The sequence below is a fragment of the Orycteropus afer genome, unplaced genomic scaffold, assembly GCF_000298275.1.
Source record: "Orycteropus afer afer isolate SDZICR_OR568_19922 unplaced genomic scaffold, OryAfe1.0 scaffold00030, whole genome shotgun sequence".
Classification (NCBI taxonomy): Eukaryota; Metazoa; Chordata; class Mammalia; order Tubulidentata; family Orycteropodidae; genus Orycteropus; species Orycteropus afer.
The window spans coordinates 14,552,084-14,571,391 of record NW_006921617.1 but is presented as its reverse complement, the minus strand read 5'-3'; the positions used below and the strand labels follow the sequence as shown (position 1 = coordinate 14,571,391).

The window sequence follows — 19,308 nt, the reverse complement described above, 5'->3', positions numbered from 1 at the left end:
CTTTATGGCCTATCATATGGTTTATCATGGAAAATGTTCCATGTGCACTGGAAAAGAATATATATTGTGCTGCTGTTGGGTGAAGTGCTCTGTAGATGTCTATAAGGCCAAGTTGGTGGATTGTATTGCTTAGCTCTTCTGCATCTCTGTTGAGTTTCTTTCCAGTTGTTCGGTCTTTCATTTCAAGTGGTCCATTAAAGTCTGCCACGATGAATGTAGAGTCAAGTATTTGCTTCTTCAACTCTTTTAAAGTCTGATTTACGTATTCTGGGGCTCTTTCATTGGGTCCATAGATATTTATTATGGTTATATCTTCTTGTTCAACTGTTCCTTTAATGATTATATCATGTCCTTCCTTGTCTCATATGGTGGTTTTTGTCTTAAAGTCAGAAATTTGATCAGAAATTAATATTGCCACTCCTGCTCTTTTACAGTTGTCATTTGCTTGATGTATCTTTTTCCAACCTTTGATTTTTGGTCTGTTTTTGTCTTTGTCTCTAAGGTGTGTCTATTGTAGACAGCATATTGATGGGTTTTGCTTTCTTATCCAATCTGCAACTCTCCATCTCTTGAGTGGTGCATTTAATCCATTAACATTCAGTGTAATTATTGACAAGTATGAATTGGTTGCTGTCATTTTGTTATGTGTTTTTTCATGGTGTCCCTGGTTTTTTTGTTCCATATTATTTTCTGTACTGAGCTCATTATGTTTTTGGATCGTGTTATCATTTCCTTTGTTGCTGTTATTGTAGTATTTGCTGAATATTTGTGCTTGTCTTTTTTATTTGTGATGTGAAGGTTTATCGTTTTTTTTGACGTTACCCTGTGATTTATAATTTTCTCCCCAAGTTTGGAAAAGTCCATTCTATCTTGTAACTCTCTTGGCTTCCTCCCCATTTAGAAGTTCTGTAACTACACAGTATTTTCCTACTCTTTGGTTTGTAGTTGTCCTCATTTGCCAATTGAAGTCTCTGGTTCCCTGTTTCGAATCTTGTATGGTTATTTTACTTTGGATATGTCCATAACTGTGCTCTCTGGGTTATGTCATCTTGTATATTAATGGTCGGCTGTTGTTTGCTATTTTTGGTTCTCTGTTCAAAGGACTCCCTTTAATATCTCTTGTAAGGTTTGCCTAGTTTTAACAAATTCCCTTAGTTTCTGCTTATCAGGAAATTTCCTAATTTCACCATCATATTTGAAGGACAATTTTTGGGGTATATAATTCTTGGTTGAAAATTCTTCTCTTTCAGGGTTTCATATATACCATCCTATTGCCTTCTCACTTGCATGGTTTCTGCTGAGAAATCAGAGCTTATTCTTACTGGTTGCCCTTTGTAAGTCACTTTGTTTTCCCATGCTGCTTTCGAGATTCTGTCTTTGTCTTGGGTTTTGATGAGTTTGATGATGATATGTCTTGGTGATTTTCTTTTGGGGTCTATCCTGTTTGGGGTTCATTGGACTTCCTGAATGGATATAGCCTCATCTTTCATCATATCAGGGAAGTTATCTTCCAACAAATCTTGGACAATTTTCTCAGTGGTTTTATTTTTCTCTTCCTGTTCTGGAATTCCAATGATATGTAGTGTGGTTGTTATGTTTGAGTGTCAACTTGGCTAGGCCTGGTTGAGTGGTTGGGCAGCTGGTCGTGGTATGATGAGACTGGCAATCAACTCCATGGTGGGATCTACCACAAGCAGCTGAGTAGCTGCCTTTGGGATGTGGTCTTCTTCCTGCCAACCTTGGGACTTACAGTAGACTTAAGTTAATGGCCTGCCATGTGGTTTGATAACATAAGGACTGTGCCTTCTTACTTGTCAACCTTGGGGCTTCTCAGCCTCAGCAGCCAGCAGCTGTCTGAATGAAGAAACGCCTCTAGTGCCAGTGGGCCAGGAGCAGGAGACAGAGCTGGACTCCAAGGTTGAGGGGCTTTCACCCAGCCTCTAGGGCCTGGCACTTTGAACTTGGACTTAAAGCCTCCAAATTTTTTGTTAAGGCCATCCTATTTGTGATATATTCTTGTCAAAGTGGCACTAGGTTACCAGAACACATAGGTTATTCCTTTTGATGGTATCCCACATGATCCTTAGGCTTTCTTCATTTTGTTTTGATTTCTTTTCTGATTGATCCCTTTCCATAGAAGTATTCAGGTATTTGTCTTCAATCTCATTAATTCTGCCTTCCATCGCATCAATTCTACTCCTTTGCCCTTTCAATGTGTTATTATTTCTGACAATTTAGTATAAATCTTCTGGATTTCTATCTGTAGATTTTGAATCATTTTTAATTTTTCATTTATTTTGTCATTTTGTTCTTATATTTTCTTCCAGAATTCTTCTATGGATTTGTCTGTGTTTTCCTTAGTCTGTCTCTCAATCCTTTGAAGATACCTAAATATAATTCTTTTGAATTCCTTATCAGGGAGTTCCAGTGCTGTTTCTTCCTCAGGGATGTGTTCTGGGTCTGTATCCTGCTCCCTTGTTTCTATGACCTTATCTTGCTTCTTTGTGTGGACTGTGATGCTTTGTTGTCTCTGAGACATTGTGACATTGTTGTATTTAGATCTCTGTTAAATGTTTGTGAAGAGCAGCAAAGGGTGAGTCATGCTTTTCTTGGTGATTGTTTATCATAGGCCTGTTGGTGGAGAATGAGGGGGTGAGTCTCACTCAGTAAGTGAAGCTGCAGGAGGTGTGGGTATAGTTGTGTCATATGGGGACTGTTGCTGTCTCCCACTCAGTTAAACAAAAATAGCAATTGAATAACCATGAAAAAGTAAAAGCAAATGGACAAAAAACACATTGTGTTATCACACAGGAACAATAACCGGAAAAAAGAAAATGGAAAAAAAAAGACACTGCAATATCTGGAGAGAGGGCAATAAGAGAAAAAAAGTAGACAAGGAGAATAATGAAGAAAAAAAATGGAAATAATGCAAAAAGAAAAACAGGGAATGGGGTTACCCTTGAGAAAGAAAAAAAAAATTAGAACCAGGAACAGGGAAGATAAAAAAAGCTGAAAACTAGAACCTGGGAAGGGAAGAATAAAGAATGATAATAAAAAGGACAAAAGTAACAATAATAGTAGTAGTTTTAAAACAGAGAAAAACAAACTAAAAAAAAACCATAAACCAGACTCTAACAGAACTGAAAAGAAAATGGATAACTACACAGTCATAGTAGGAGACTTTAATACATCACTTTCAATCACAGATAGAACTGGAAAGAAACTCAACAAAGTCACAGAAGAATTAAACAATACTATCCACCTACTTGACCTTATAGACATCTATAGAGCACTTCACCCAACAACAAAACAATAGACATTCTTTTCCAGTGCACATGGAACATTCTCCAGGATAGACCATATGTTAGGCCACAAAGCAAGCTTCAATAAATTTAAAAACATTGAAATACTGCAGAGCATCTTCTCAGATCATAATGCTATCAAATTAGAAATCAATAACAGGAAGATGAACAGAAAAAGAGCAAACACATGGAAACTGAGTAACACCCTCCTTGAAAATAACTGGATAATAGAAGAAATAAAAAATGAAATTAAAAAATTCCTTGAATCAAATGAGAAGGAAAACACAACATACCAAAATCTTTGGGACACAGCAAAAACAGTGATTAGAGAGAGGCCAATTTAAAACCAAAAATGCTCACATCAAAAAAGAAGAAAGAGCCAAAATCAACACCTGAACCCATCATCTCCAACAATTATAAAAAGAGCAGCGAAAAAAAAAAAAAAAAAAGCCTACAGTCACTAGAAGAAAAGAAATAATAAAGATTCAAGCAGAAATGAATGAAACAGAAAGACAATAGAAAAAATCAACAAGACTAGAAGTTGGTTCTTTGAAAAGATTAATAAAATTGACAATCTACTGGCAAATTTAACAAAGGAGAAAAGGGAGGGAATATGAATAAGAAATGAATTGGGCAACTCCACAACAGAATCAACAGAAATTAAAAGGATATTATCAGGATACTATGAAGAACTATACTCCAACAAATTCAAAAATCTATAAGAAATGGACAGAATTATAGAAACATACTACTTACCTAAAGTAACAGAGGCTAAGGTGGAAAATTTAAACAGACTCATAACAAAAGAAGAAATTGAACAGGTCATAAAAAAATTACCAAAAACAACAACAAAAAAGCCCTGGCCCAGACAGTTTCACTGGAGAATTCTACTGAATAATTCTTCAGTAAAGAACTGACACCAATCCTACTCAAACTATTCCAGAAGACAGAAAAGGATGGAATCCTTCCAAATTCATTCTATGAAGCAAGTATAACCTTGATACCAAAACCAGACAAAGACATCACTAAAAAGGACTACTATAGACCAATATCCCTCACAAATATAGATGCAAAAATCTTCAACAAAACCCTATCCAACAGACTCCAACAACATATCAAAAAAAATAATACATTATGACCAAGTGGGGTTCATACCAGGCATGCAAGGATCGTTCAACATTAGAAACACAATCGATGTCATCCATCACATAAATAAAAGAAAGGAAAAGAACCACATAATCATATCAGTCAGTGCAGAAAAGGCATTTGATAAAATCCAACACCCTTTCCTGATAAAAACTCTCAGCAAAATTGGGATAGAAGGGAAATTCCTCAACATAATAAAGGGCATATATGTGAAAACAACAGCCAACATTATTCTCAATGGAGAGAGACTGAAACCATTCCCTTGCAGAGAGGAACCAGACAAGGATGCCCTCTATCACTACTCCTATTCAACATTGTATTTATATGTGAAGGTTTATCATTTTTCTTTGAGGTTACCGTGTGATTTATAATTTTCTTCCCAAGCTTAGAACAGCCCAGTCTATCTTGCAGTTGTCTTGACTTTCCTATCATTTAGAAGTTCTGTAACTACACAGTTTTTCCATCTCTTGGGTTTGTAGTTGTCCTCATTTGTCAATTGATGTCTCTGTTTCCCTGTTTACAATTTTGTAGGCTTATTTACTTTAGATACTTCCAAAAAACAACTGAGTTGGTTTCTGGGTTATATCCTCATGTATGTTAATGGTCCATTGTTGTTTGCTATTGTTGGTTCTCTGTCCAAAGGACTCCCTTTAGCATCTCTTGTAAGGTTGGTCTGGTTTTAACAAATTCCCTTAATTTCTGCTTATCTGGAAATATCTTAATTTCACCATCATATTTGAGGCACAAATTTGCTGGGTATATATTGTTGGCTAGAAATATTTTTCTTTCAGGGTTTTATATAAACCATCCCATTGTCTTCTCGCCTGCCTGGTTTCTGCTGAGAAATCAGAGCTTAATCTTATTGGTTGTTCCTTGTAGATGACTTTTTGTTTTTCCCATGCTACTTTCAGGATTCTTTCTTTGTCTTTAGTTTGGTGAATTTGATGATGCTATGTCTGGGTGATATTCTTTTGTGATCTATCCTGTTTGGGGTTCGTTGGACTCCTTGAATGGATATATTCTCATCTTTCATCATACCAGGGAAATTCTCTTCCAACAAATCTTCAACAATTTCCTCTGTGTTTTTATTTATCTCTTCCTGTTCTGGAATTCTGATTACAAGTAAGTTATTCCTTTAGATGGTATCCCACATGAACCTTAGGCTTTCTTCATTTTGTTTTGATCTTTTTTCTGACTGATCCCTTTCCAAAGAAGTATTCAGGTATTTGTCTTTAGTCTCACTAATTCTGTCTTCCATTGATTCAATTCTACTCCTTTGCCTTTCAATGTGTTATTTATTTTTTAAAATTTGGGATTAATCTTCTGGGTTTCTATCTGTAAATTTTGGATCATTTCTAATTTTTCATTTATTTTGTCATTTTGTTCTTGTATTGTCTTTCGAAATTGTTCAAGGGTTTTCTCTGTGTTTCCTCAATCTTGTCAGTGTTTTCCTTGATCTGTCTCTCAATGCATTGAAGGCACCTAAATAGAATTCTTTTGAATTCCTTATCAGGGAGTTCCAATGCTGCTTCTTCCTCAGGGATGTGTTCTGGGTCTATATCCTGGTCCCTTGTTTCTCCTCCTTTATCTTGCTTCTTTGTGTGGACTGTGATAGTCTGTTGTCTCTGAGACATTGTGACATTTTTGTGTTTTTGTATTTAATTGGTGATTGTATGTGGGAGTGACTTGCCCATGATTTTCATTTTCTTTGTTTTGTTTAGATGTTATCTGAGTAAGCAGGGTATTGTGCTCCTCTATTTGCTAATTGGCAGCACTTATGCACTCCCCACCTGTCTCCTTCCCTGTTGTCAGCCTCCCATATGTCCCTGCTGCCCTTGGCAAATGGATCCTATTCTTATTTAGGTCCCTGGAATCCGAATAGGAATGCTGTCACTTTAAATATCCAAAATGGCCACTGCTTGGAAACATTCAAAATGGCTGTGCCCTTGGTCACTTTAAATATCCAAAATGACCACCATTTGTAAACAATCAAAATGGCTGCACCCTCCAGACAGTGGAAAATCCACAGCTCAGGTTGTCTCCCTCCTTGCTGTTGCCCTTCATAGTCATCGGCCACCAGCTCAGTCATCCCTGCAGCCCTTGGAGACCAGGGCTGATTTTCAGGTCAATTCTCAGGTCCCAGCACCACTTAGAAATATTCAGGCTGTTGGTGCCATCAGAGTCAGTCAGCTGACAGTCTGCAGCTCTGTCTGTCTATGTACTCACTGTTTTCATTCAGGTTTTTCCACAAGTTGTTGCCTGATCCACTTCTATATATTTCCTTTCAAAGCTCAGGGCTCCAGGATTATTTTCTGTATCTCTGTCAATTGGTTTCTCTTTTCTTTGTCGAAGAGGGTCTGTGTACTTTGTCTGACTATTCCGCCATCTTACTGGAAGGCTTCCATTCTGCTTCTTTCTTCCTTCTCTTTTTGTCTGCAAACCTCTGTGGGGTTAGCTGCATGTACATCCACTCCTCACGTATTGGCATGGTTAGGTTCCAAAGACTGAGTTGTTATGCAAAACAGTGTTACATGAGGAGGAGGGCATGGAGGTGGCCCTGGAGCCCAGACCCTCAGAACTGCTGTGTCCCCAGCATTACTGTGCTCTTCACCCCAAGAACCTGCCATCGGGGCTGGCACTTGAGCAGACCTGGGGCCTAGTGGCTGGACTAGAGACATAGTTGGTGGCTCTACGGCTCAGGAAACCAGCAGGGCCAAGGGTCAAGATGGCCAGTGGGTGCTGCTGCCCATGCCCTCCAAAGCCCCAGCTGCCTGCTGTTGTCCTACAAGCCAGGTAGGACCCTATGGACATGAACGACATGCTGCTAGCCTTGGAGAGCTTGAAATCCGAGGCCAAGAGTCTGGAGACAAACAGCTGCCCTAAGATTTGCTCAGCAGCCTGAGCCTTGGAAGAGGGGGCACCTGCCTTCTGCTGCAGCCCTCAGACCCAGATTACCCCAAGTACCCTAACTGCTTTGGGACTTGGTCCCTTTCCAGGGTGCTTGAGTAGAGGGGAGCAACAGCAGTAACCTCTCTTGCTCTCATCTCTTCCTGGGACCCCTCCAACCACTCTTGGCCCTTCTGAGAAGGGTTCCCTCAAAATCTATCTCAGTTGCTTCTTCTGCATGAAGAGCTGCCAACAGTGGCTCTGGTGGTGGGGATGGGACCAGCAAGAGGCCTTCGGGAATGCTGGCTGCTTCAGCTGTGAGCCTGACAGACATGGGTGGCTCTGAAGGCAGGAGCTGGACAAGGGGGGAAAACCTAGGTGAATGCGTAAAATAGTTGGATAGATGTTTTACTATTGCAGTAAATGCAGAATGTTGGATAATGAGATAGGTGATGAGAGGAGTAGATGTATAAGCAAACTCCTGGTCTATCTCAAGGCATGGCCCTCCCACCAGGGCCACAAACTGACCAATTCCCACTCAGTAGGTCATAGTCACTTCATTTGCATAGTAGGCTACACATATATATTCATTGCTATCTAGCAATTCTGACACAGAGTGACCCTGTAGGACAGGGTAGAAACAGAGTTTCCAAGGCTGTAAATCTCTATAGAAGCAGACTGCCACATCTTTCTCCCATGGAGGCAAGTGAGTTCAAATCACCAATTTTTGGTTAACAGCACTTAACCATTTACCACAGGGGATCCTAGACCTCACCTTCTTTGCATAGGTATATTTATCAACTCCTACAAGGTACTTAAAATAGGCCAATCACAGGGCAGGCTGTAGCTCAGGGCCAGACAAAAAGAATCAGCCCATCAGCTTTACAGCTAACCCAACCTGGGAAAAAGTAATAAATTCTCTAGGATAGAAAACTAGGGCAAAGGTAACTCCTCAGGGCTTAGGGGAAAGGTCTCTCAAGCTGATTTACCAAAAAACCCAGGCAAAAGGCCACATAAAGGAACTCATTTCACCACATCCTCCTTTGGCAGGAAAATGATGTAGAGTTGAGGTTTTGTTTGTTGTTTTCTTCCCTATCAATAAGTTAGATGGTTCACCTAATTATTTTCACTAGCCCATCTTCCCTATTTTCATTATTAGACAAACAAACTAGAATGTTTAGGCACCTGTCTACAATGTGTGCCAAGCCCCACCCACTTTTCCCTCAAAGGATCTCCAGTCTGTCTGAGCTAGTTCCTAGGGATGGAGGCTTGGCCTGCAGGATGGCAGTGTGGGCTGTGACAAAGAGGGAGGAGTTAACAGACCAGTGCCCATCAATATTTGATTGCATTTTTTATCTTAGTTCACCTGTGTACCTCACATCTTAACATGGTGCTTGACATTTAAGAGGTCATTGATAAATATTGGTCAAATTAATGAAGAAGAAATAAATGGGAGGGAATGCTGATCCCAGCCTGCACAGCCTTTGTGATGGTGGCAAGGTATCCAGATGACTTAGAGCCAGAGAGCCCCAACAGTAGATGGTAGAAGTCATGTGGATATTGAGGACCATGGAATTGCCAGTGTCAACATGCAGATGTCTCTTCCCTGAAATGTCAGTGGGATAGGAAAAGTTACACATCATTAAGATATATTCTGAATGACTGAAACAGGAGGGATAAGCTCATTAAATACAGTCAACAATATAGTATGGTAAAACAGTAATCAGTCCTGAGTGTATATATTCTGTATATCCAAATTTTTTTAATTAGAGATTTTATAAGATAAACTCATCAGACAGTGTCACTCACTGTGGATGTCATGCTATGCTATTTACATTTCTTCATGTTTTAGGTCCTCCTGGTCCCAGGGGTCCCAAAGGTGACAGAGGATCCCAGGGACCTCCTGGTCCAACTGGCAACAAAGGACAGAAAGGAGAGAAGGGGGAACCCGGTCCGCCAGGCCCAGCTGGTGAGAGAGGCCCAATTGGACCTGTCGGCCCCCCTGGAGAGCGCGGCGGGAAAGGTTCCAAGGGCTCACAAGGCCCCAAAGGGTCCCGTGGGTCCCCCGGGAAGCCTGGCCCTCAGGGCCCCAATGGGGACCCAGGCCCCCCAGGACCACCAGGCAAGGAGGGACCCCCTGGCCCCCAGGGCCCTCCTGGCTTCCAGGGCTTGCAGGGCACTGTTGGGGAGCCTGGAGTGCCTGGACCCCGGGGGCTGCCAGGCTTGCCAGGGGTACCTGGCCTGCCCGGCCCCAAAGGCCCTCCTGGCCCTCCAGGCCCAGCAGGCGCAGCCATGCCCCTGGCCCTGAAGAACGAGCCAACCTCAGCACCAGAGGCCAATGGTAAGTTGAGCCCTTCTCATACTGGGTGGGCAGGGCCCATAGCATGAGCCCCTCCACATGCACACCCTTGGTAGCCCCATTTACCTGGCAGCAAAAACTGTGTGTGGAGCAGGCATGTGGACCCTGCTGCTTTACCAGGCCTCACCCAGGCACATGTACTGCTCTCTTTAAACATGATCAGGTTCTCTCACACTTGCTTATTTAGCTGAGTAAGCCCTCAGAAGACTAAATTGTCCCAAATATTTCTTTTATGGAGGCCTGAAGCTGGCCACCCTGACCCCCCATTCCCTTTTTTGCTCTTCACCCTAGGGATGGACCATTCCTTGGTTATTTCTATCAACATGCAGATGGAACTCTGTTATTGAACCCAGATATATTTAATATATATATTTAATTGCTTTTTGAGATGCTGTTAATGTGTCTCATTCAATTCCTTTGACAATTAAACCTTGTAGCAAAACACTCCATGGTTTTTTTGTATTTTTTTTTTTTAGCAACCAAGGCTATTTTTCTCTCCTTTGACCCAAACCTAATTCCACTTGATACCCTTCCCTAGGGGAGCTCTGGTAGCATAGTGGCTAAGACACTTGCCTGCTAACCAGACGGCTGGCGGTTCAAACCCACCAGCCACTCCTTGGAAGGAAGGTTGGGCAATCCTACTTCCGTAGTGATACTGCCTCGGAAACCCAAGGAGGGGTCGCTATGAGTCGGGGCCGACTCGACAGCACATAACAACAACAACAACAACAACAACCCTTCCCTAGAATCCAGTTTGTCTCTGTTGCTCCAGGAGTACACTTTGGGGTCTAGGGTCTCACATCTAGTTGTTCATAAGTTCCACAGGATTCCATATGACACTGAACATCTGTATCTGTCCTGCTTTCTATTGTTTTTGTTGTTTCTGTCATTGTAAAGACTAATCCAGAAGCCCAGTCATAGATATTTTCCAGATTATGTGTCTTAACTACTGTGTACTTTGAACTTTACTTCTCTGTTCCAGTCCCTGTTCCTAGCATGTTAGTGAACTTCAGCCACAGACTCCACACATAGGGATCAGGGGGAGGCTACTGCTTGCCTGTGAGCAAAGGAAGGCCATAGCTTTGGCCTCTTAAACATATCTGAAGAAAGGCATGGTGCTTTTGGCATGTTTTTAAACCAGTCCTTTAAATGTTTACATCCCTAGGCTGCCCACCTCACTGGAAGAACTTTACAGACAAATGTTACTATTTTTCGGTTGAGAAAGAAATTTTTGGTGATGCCAAACTTTTTTGTGAAGACAAGTCTTCACATCTTGTCTACATAAACACAAGAGAGGAACAGGTATGTGTGCAGCATACTTGATCTGGGTAAAATTATAATTTAAGGATAGTTTAATCTGGAGATCTCATGATTATTGGGCACTTAAAGACATCAAGAATTCAAATTCACATAAACATACCCAAAAGGGTCCATTATGGAGATTTGGGGGATATCCAGTGACAAGAAGTATTTATGGCATGGAAATTATGTCCTCATTCTTCCGCCTGGAACGTATTGCCTATCAAACCTAGAGATGTGTGGCTCCTCCCAGTGGCTGCTGAGAGAGCTACAGCATAGAAGAGAATCTTGTAGGTTAGTACCAGGCACCTCTGGAGACAGCAGCAAAAGGCATGACACCATAGCAGTGGGATTGGATGCAAAAGACCCGAGATGTGGCCCCAGCAGGGTCAGCAAGGGCAGACAGGGCCATTAGGGCAGAGGCTTGTCATGATAATGATAGTGACCACTCATTAGGTACTGTCCATGGGTGGTGCAAACAGTTAACATGCTTGGCTACAAAGCAAAAGATTGGAGGTTTGAGTCCACTCAGAGGTACTTCAGAAGAAAGGACTGGAGATCTATTTCCAAAACATCAGCCACTGAAAACCATATGGAGAAGTTCTACTCTGACACACGAGGGGTCACCATCACCATTAGTCATTAACTCAATAAACCCAAACCAAATATACTGCCATCGAGTCGGATCTGACTCATACAACCCCTCCTTGGGTGTCCAATGTAGTACCACTATGGAAGTAGATTACCCAGTCTTCCTTCTGAGGAGTGAGTGGCTGGTGGGTTTGAGCCACCAGCCTTCTGGTTAGCAGTCAAATGCCTTAGGCACTATGCCACCAGAGCTCCCATTAACTCAACAACAACTGGTTATAGCAATTGTGTGAAGCATTTTCTCATTTAAACCTCCCAACAACATAGGTATTATACATACAACATATTATACAACATAGCTATTATTACCCCCATTTTATACATAAGAAAACTGAGGGCCCAGCAAAGTGTAAGTGATTTACTCATGGCAAAACAAGTAAATGCAGAGTTGAGACTGAAACTGAGGTCCCTTTAAGACAATGCCGTTCTCTTTCTTGAGTGCCATACTCTTCCAGTGGTCTTATTCTCTAAGGATCTCCAAGAGACACAACCCTGCAAATAGATGCTTCCCAAAGCAACTGTCCAGGATTGTACAAAGGACAGTGGCTAGGCACCTGGGCTTTAGAATACTCAGCTTGGGTCTAATCCCAACTCAACCACTTATTCTTTTTCTTTAAAAAAAAACATGGATTGAACTCCAACTGATGACACTGTTTGTCAGAGTAGAGCTGTACTCCATAGGGTTTACAGTGGCTGACTTTTCAGAGTCTTCAGTCTAGATTGCTAGATCTTTCTTCAAGGCACCTCTGGGTGGACTCAAACCTCCATCCTTTCCTTAACTAATTACACCACCCAAGCATTCCCATTATCTTTGTTATTTAGGTTGTTATAAGGATTCAAAGACAAAATGAATACAACACACTTGGCATGGTACCTAGCACAGCGTAAGACCTCCATAGTGACATGGTAAATACTATTATTAGAACATGGGAGGAATAGGTGCTAGATGGAAAATGAAGCCTAGTGGAATTCATTGAGTTTTCCAGGTGATTTAGAAAAAGAAGAGTACCACTTCAACATCACTTGTAAATGAAGAGGAAAGAATGCCAAAGCCCCCAAAGCAGTGCAAAACAAGTACAGTGAAAAATAGGACGGCAGGAACGGTGTCCATGTTCTCACAAGCATCTCTCTTAAACTGTCCTTTTTTCCGAATGTTTTTAAAAATAAATAATAATAATAAATAAATAAAGTCCCTGGGACATCTGTTCCCAGAAATAATAATGCACCTTCACTAATTTATTTTTCAGCAATGGATAAAAAAGCAGATAGTCGGGAAAGATAGCCACTGGATTGGCCTCACAGATTCTGAGCAGGAAAATGAATGGAAGTGGCTGGATGGGACATCTCCAGAGTATAAGTGAGTACTCCTGATCTTCCACACTGGAGGATGTACTCAGCTTTGTTTTATACCTCTTGCCCATCTCCCTAAAACTTGTTCCTTTCTGACCTTATGTCCTAAACACTCCTCTCACACTTAGACTCATGGGTACCAATTACATGGTAGAGAATTTGTGGTTGATTTTATGGAGAAATTGTGGTTGATTATGGATATGCCATAAAGAAGATTTGTTTTGTTTTTCATAGAGTGATATTTTTTTCCCAAAGAAAAAATTATGTAAGATTCCTAAAACTACACGAGAGCTCTGGTGGCATAGTTCCTAAGGCATTTGACTGCTAACTAGAAGGCTGGCGGTTCAAACCCACTACCCACTCCTTGGAAAGAAGGTTGGGCAATCTACTTCCGTAGAGATACCGCCTTGGAAACCCAAGGAAGGGGGGTCACTGTGAGTCTAATTGACTTCACAGTAGTGAGTTTGGTTTTTTTTGTTTAAAACTGCATAGTAGGAAGACTTCTGGTAAGATGGAGCAGTAGGCAGATGAGCTACACAGACCCTCTTCAACAAAGAAAAGAGAAACCAATTGACAGAGATACAGAAGATACTTGGAGCCCTGAGCTTTGAAAGGAAGTGTACAGAAGGATTAGGCACCAACTAGAGGAAAAACCTGAACAAAAACAGGACCTAAGAATAAGCTCCATTTGCCAAAGACAACAGGGACATATGGGAGACTGACAATGGGAAAGGAGACAGGTGGTGAGTGTATAATTGCTGCCAATTAGCAAATAGAGGAGCATAGCACAGTACCCTGCTTATGTAGATAACATACAAAGAAAACAAAAATTGTGAGCAAGTCACTGCAACATACAATCACCACTTAAATGTAAACATAAAAATGCAACAATGCCTCAGAGACAACAGAACATCACAGTGTACACACAAAGAAGCAAGATAAAGCAGGAGAAACAAGGGACCAGGATACGGACCCAGAACACATCCCTGAGGGAGAAGCAGCATTGGAACTCCCTGATAAGGAACTTCAAAGAGTTATATTTAGGTCTCTTTAACAAATTGAAAGACCAATCAAGGAAAACACTGACAAAATTGAGGAAAACAGAGAAAACCCTAGAACAATTTTGAAAGACAATACAAGAACAAAATAAATGAAAAATTAGAAATGATACAAAATCTACACACAGAAATCCAGAAGATTAATACTAAATATTCCGAAACAGATAAGACACTGAATGGGCAAAGGAGTAGAATTGAGTCAATGGAAGACAGAATTAGTGAGATTGGAGGCAAATACCCTAATACTTCTTTAGAAAGCAGTCAATCAGAAAAAAGATCAAAACAAAATGAAGAAAGCCTAAGGTTCACATAGGATACCATCAAAAGGAATAACCTACTTGTAATCAGAATTCCAGAACAGGAAGAGACAAATAAAACCACAGAAAAAAATGGTCAAAGATGTGTTGGAAGAAAATTTTCCTGGTATGATGAAAGATGAGAATATATCCATTCAAGAAGTCCAACGAACCCCAAACAGGATAGATCCTAAAAGGAAATCACCAAGACATCATCATCATGAAACTCACCAAAACCAAAGACAAAGAATCCTGAAAGCAGCATGGGAAAAATGAAAAGTTACCTACAAGGGACAACCAATAAGACTAAGCTCAGATTTCTCAGCAGAAACATGCAGGTGAGAGGACAATAGTTTGGTATATATAAAAGCCTGAAAGAGAAAAATTTCCAACCAAGAATTATGTACCCAGCAAAACTGTCCCTCAAATATGATGGTGAAACTAGAACATTTCCAGATAAGCAGAAATTAAGGGAATTTGTTAAAACCAGACCAACCTTACAAGAAATGCTAAAGGGAGTCCTTTGGACAGAGAACCAACAACAGCAAACAACAACTGACCATTAACACACATGGTGGCATAACACAGAAACCAGCCCAGCTATGGAAGCATCCAAAGTAAATAAGCCTACAAGATTGTAAACAGGGAAACAGAGACATCAATTGACAAATGAGGACAACTACAAACCAAATAGAGGGAAAAAATTGTATAGAACTTCTAAATGGGAGGGAAGTCAAGACAACTTGAATGGGCTGTTCTAAACTTGGGAAGAAAATTATGAATTATAAAATTGTAAATTATAAATCACAGGGCAACCTCAAAGAAAAATGATAAGCCTTCACATCTAAATAAAAAAAGAGGACCAGCACAAATATTTAGCAAATACTAAAACAGTAGCAACGAAGGAAGTGATAAAACAAGCTCAGCACAGAAAATTATATGGAACAAAGAAATCAACACCATGAAACAGCACATAACAAAAATGACAGCAACAAATTCTTAAACTAAAACTCACTGCTGTCAAGTCAAACCTGACTCATAGCAACCCCTCCTTGGGTTTCCGAGGTGGTATCACTACAAAAGTAGATTGCCCAACCTTCATACTTGCTGATAATTACCTATCTGGCAAGGGACTTGTCTCTAAGATTTACAGAAAACTCCAACACCTCAACAGCAAAGGAATTAACAATCCAATTGAAAAATGGGCAGAAGACATGAATAGACACTTCACCAAGGAGGATATTCAGGTGGCCAGCAAATACATGAAGAGATGCTCATGATCACTGGCCATCAGAGAGATGCAAATCAAAAGAACAGTGAGATGTCATCTCACCTCAGCACTGATGGAAAGATTCAACGAGAAAGAAAATAACAAATGCTGGCGGGGATCAGAGAGATTGGGACTCTCATACATTGCTAGTGGGACTGTGATACATCCACTGTGGAAAGCAGTATGGGGATTCCTTAGAAAGCTGGAATTGGAGATACCATTTGACCCAGCAATCCCATTACTAGGTATATATCCTAGAGAAGTGAGAGCCAGGACAGGAACAGATATATGCATGCCTACGTTCATTGCAGCACTATTTACAATAGCAAAAAGATGGAAATAACCAACGTGCCCATCAGTGGAAGAGTTGATGACCAAACTATGGTACGTACACAAAATGGAATGCTAAGCTAACATAGAGTCTGCAAAACACCACATAACATGGATGAACTTGGAGGACATTATGCTGAATGAAATAAGTCAATCACAGAAGGACAAATACAGTATTAGTTCATTGTTGTGGAGGGTCAAGGAAAGGTTTATATATGGAGGGAAACTTTCTTTGTTGGTTGCCAGGAGTGGGAGGGGAGGGGAGGGAACACTGCCAAAAAAAAAGCATTGACCCATGTCGCTTTAGTTTTGTGTATTTCACTGTACATTAATTATATTTCAATAAAAGGTATTTTAAAAAAATAAATAGACATGAAAAAAAAAAAAAAAAAACCCTGCACAGTAGGGCACTTCTGTCCAAGGCATTTTCTTTAAATTCTACTATGAAGGATAACAGGGCCCCAACAGCATCAGGCACAAGCAGAATTTATCCCTGAAGTGTTTCGAAAAGCCCTGGGGTTCCCTTCAGGATGGCACAGTCAGTGCTTCTGTCCTGGGTCAGCTTCTGGCCAGGTGTGATTTTGAGCTACAAATTTATGACCCTCCTACAAACTGGATGTTCAAGTGGACGCAAACAAAGATGCATTGTGATAACCATCTCCTGAATGTTTTAAGACATCCTAGAAATCAGATGGGACTCTAATTCTATAAAGGCAGCAACAAAGAATAAAAACAATTTGTATCACCTTCCTGGAACACAGAGGGGTACCAAGTCTCTATGAGTTTCATCCCTAATCCTACCAGTCTTAATTTCCTAAAGCTGCTGTAAATACCACAAAGTGGGTGTCTTTAAACAACAGGAATGTATTGTCTCATGGATCTGGAGCCTAGAAGTCCAAATCATAGTGTCAGTAGGGCCATTCTCTCTGAAAGCTGTAGGGGAAGATTCTTCCATGTCTCTTCCAGCTCCTGGTAGCCCTGGGTATTTCTTGGCTTGCAGATGCATCTTTACATGACATCTCTTCCCCCTATATGTGTTTCTGTGTCTCTCTGTTCTCCCGTTTTAAAAGACACCACTGAGAAGGGATTAGGACCTACCGTACTCCAATATGATGTCATTAACTTAACTGATAGCATCTTCAAAGAAAGTACCTATTTCCAAATAAGGTACAAGGGGTAGAATTTCAGCATAGCTTTTGAGAGGGCACAATTCAATTCATCACACTACCCCAAGTCTAAAGATGGCTAAATTTTACCAATTTAAATTTCACTTCTTCCTACTCCTTCTTTACCTCTAATGGATGCAGAAATACACACACACACCCAAATGCCCCAAATTGAGCAGAATGTATACAAGTCCACTTCTGAATAACCTTTAGTGTACACAGCACAGAGAAGCAGATCCTGCAGTGCAGCTCAGAGTTTTTTGAGTGTGGCCAGAGACCTCCAGAGGCCAAGCATCTCACTCCCTGGTGCTGCTGTAGGGCAGAAAATGTCATGCTTTAGGTCTAAAACAATGCCATGATACTGAGGGCACAGATCTGCATCCACTCAGGAGCAGGGAATAAGGAACCAGAGGTGACAGAGAGCCCAGATGGGTTTGAGAAAGGTTTCCGTGTGAATGTGTGCTGTGCATGTGGGTAGACAAACAGGTGGATGTGTACTTAGACATCTTCAATTTGAAGAGCATGATTAGAGAATGTAGGTGAAAGCCTAATTAAGGTCATCTCATTAAAAAAAAAAGGCCAAACATAGAGGTGGAATGTTTGAACATTATATGTATCTGCTCTGCAGGTGGGCTCAGGCTGTCCCAAGGGCAAAGGAGTAGTAGCTACCTTCCTATTGATCTGTCAGGCACATTTCTCTGTGCATCTTCTTGGGAGAGTAGGCTACACCCCAGCTGGCACCTTGGGGATTTGCCTGAGCGAGCTACTCCAGGAGAGGCCCAGCATGGCAGAGATGCCCCTCAAGAAAACAGTTGTGAGTTAGCATCTAAAATAGGAACAGCCCAGGGTCAGAGGTGGGGGTAACAGGCAGAGATTATTAAAAGAAAAGAAAAATGTTTCTTGGACAGTCAAGAGTGCCAAAGTTTTTCCCCCCCATTCAACTGTTCATACATGTTTTGTTTCATGATGTTGAATGTAGTCCCCACAATGTAACAGCACTCTTCCAACTTCCTCCCTGTGGTTACCATTTCCCTTTGTCCTTTCCTATCCATTCCTGCCTTCTGAGCTTTATCCCTGGGCAAATGCTACCCTTTTGATTTCATATAGTTGACTGTTGTAATGTAAATCTGTTTCTTTGACAGTCAAGAGTGCCAAGGTCTTTTTAAGGCAAGGCAGCTAAAAGATTTTTTTTAAAAATCAGTCTCACTCCACTTCTCTTACTGCCATAAATGCAAACAAGGTCTGGGTTAGACTCACTGAGAAATTCAATCTTAAGCCTTCCTCCAAGAAAAGCCCATATGGAATGGATTGAGCTGGAACATAATTGTCTGTGCCAGCTCTCCCAAGATGAAGCTCTTCTCCTCTCCGCTGGGCTCCAGCAAGAATTATGTGATTTAAGAGGAGTGTACCAGCAGAGGCACCTGGGACCCTGAGAAGGACTGAATTACCAGACACCTTATTTGGAACAAGTCCCCAGACACACACTGCCTTGGAGCTCCCCCCAGAGCCTTGGCTTCTGTACCTAACCACAGCACCTATCCTGCATCTCATTTTCCACAGAAAGTAACACATATAATGTCCAAAGTTTCAAGATCAAATTTTAAAAGCAAAAATAAATTAGGCAGACTTATTATGAAATCTCCATAATTGAAGGCTAATTTAATCTGACATATAATAATAAACAAACTAGACAGAGAGCCAGTGCAGGCACGTGGAAAGAGCATAGGCTCTGGAGTCAGTGAGATCTGGGTTCAAGGCCCTTACCCAGCATTTAACAGCTGCGTGACCTGCTGCAGGTTATTCACCCTGCAAAATCTCCACATGCTCATCAATGAAGGTAGGTATCAAAAAGTCCCTACCTCAGCACTGTGAAAATTAAATGAGAAAAAAATACTAAAAAAATTAGTATAGTGCCTGGCACATGGGAAGTAGTTGAGGAATGTTACCTGCTACTATTCCTAGTGTTATTACTATTATTGTCGTAATCATAAGTGTTATAATTGTAACTTCAGAGTAATAAACAAACCCCAAGAAACAAAGCTGTTGCTGTCAAGTTGATTCTGACTCATGGCAACCCCATGTGCTATAGAGTTGAACTGTTTCACAGGGTTTTCTTGGCTGTAATCTTTACTAAAAAAATTACCAGGCCTTTCTTCCCATATGCCACTGCAGGGGCTCAAACCACCAGCCTTTGGGTT

The 19,308-nt window shown here is 41.0% G+C and overlaps 1 protein-coding gene across 1 annotated transcript in view; it reads left to right on the top strand.

Moving 5' to 3' along the window:
* The window catches only part of COLEC12 (collectin subfamily member 12), a 100,697-nt gene that overhangs the window by 61,665 nt on the left and 19,724 nt on the right, over positions 1 to 19,308 (top strand). The window contains exons 5-7 of the mRNA XM_042780254.1: positions 9,187 to 9,675; positions 10,859 to 10,995; positions 12,888 to 12,997. Coding sequence (XP_042636188.1) covers positions 9,187 to 9,675; positions 10,859 to 10,995; positions 12,888 to 12,997 — 736 coding nt within the window. The remainder of the gene's footprint in view (positions 1 to 9,186; positions 9,676 to 10,858; positions 10,996 to 12,887; positions 12,998 to 19,308) is intronic.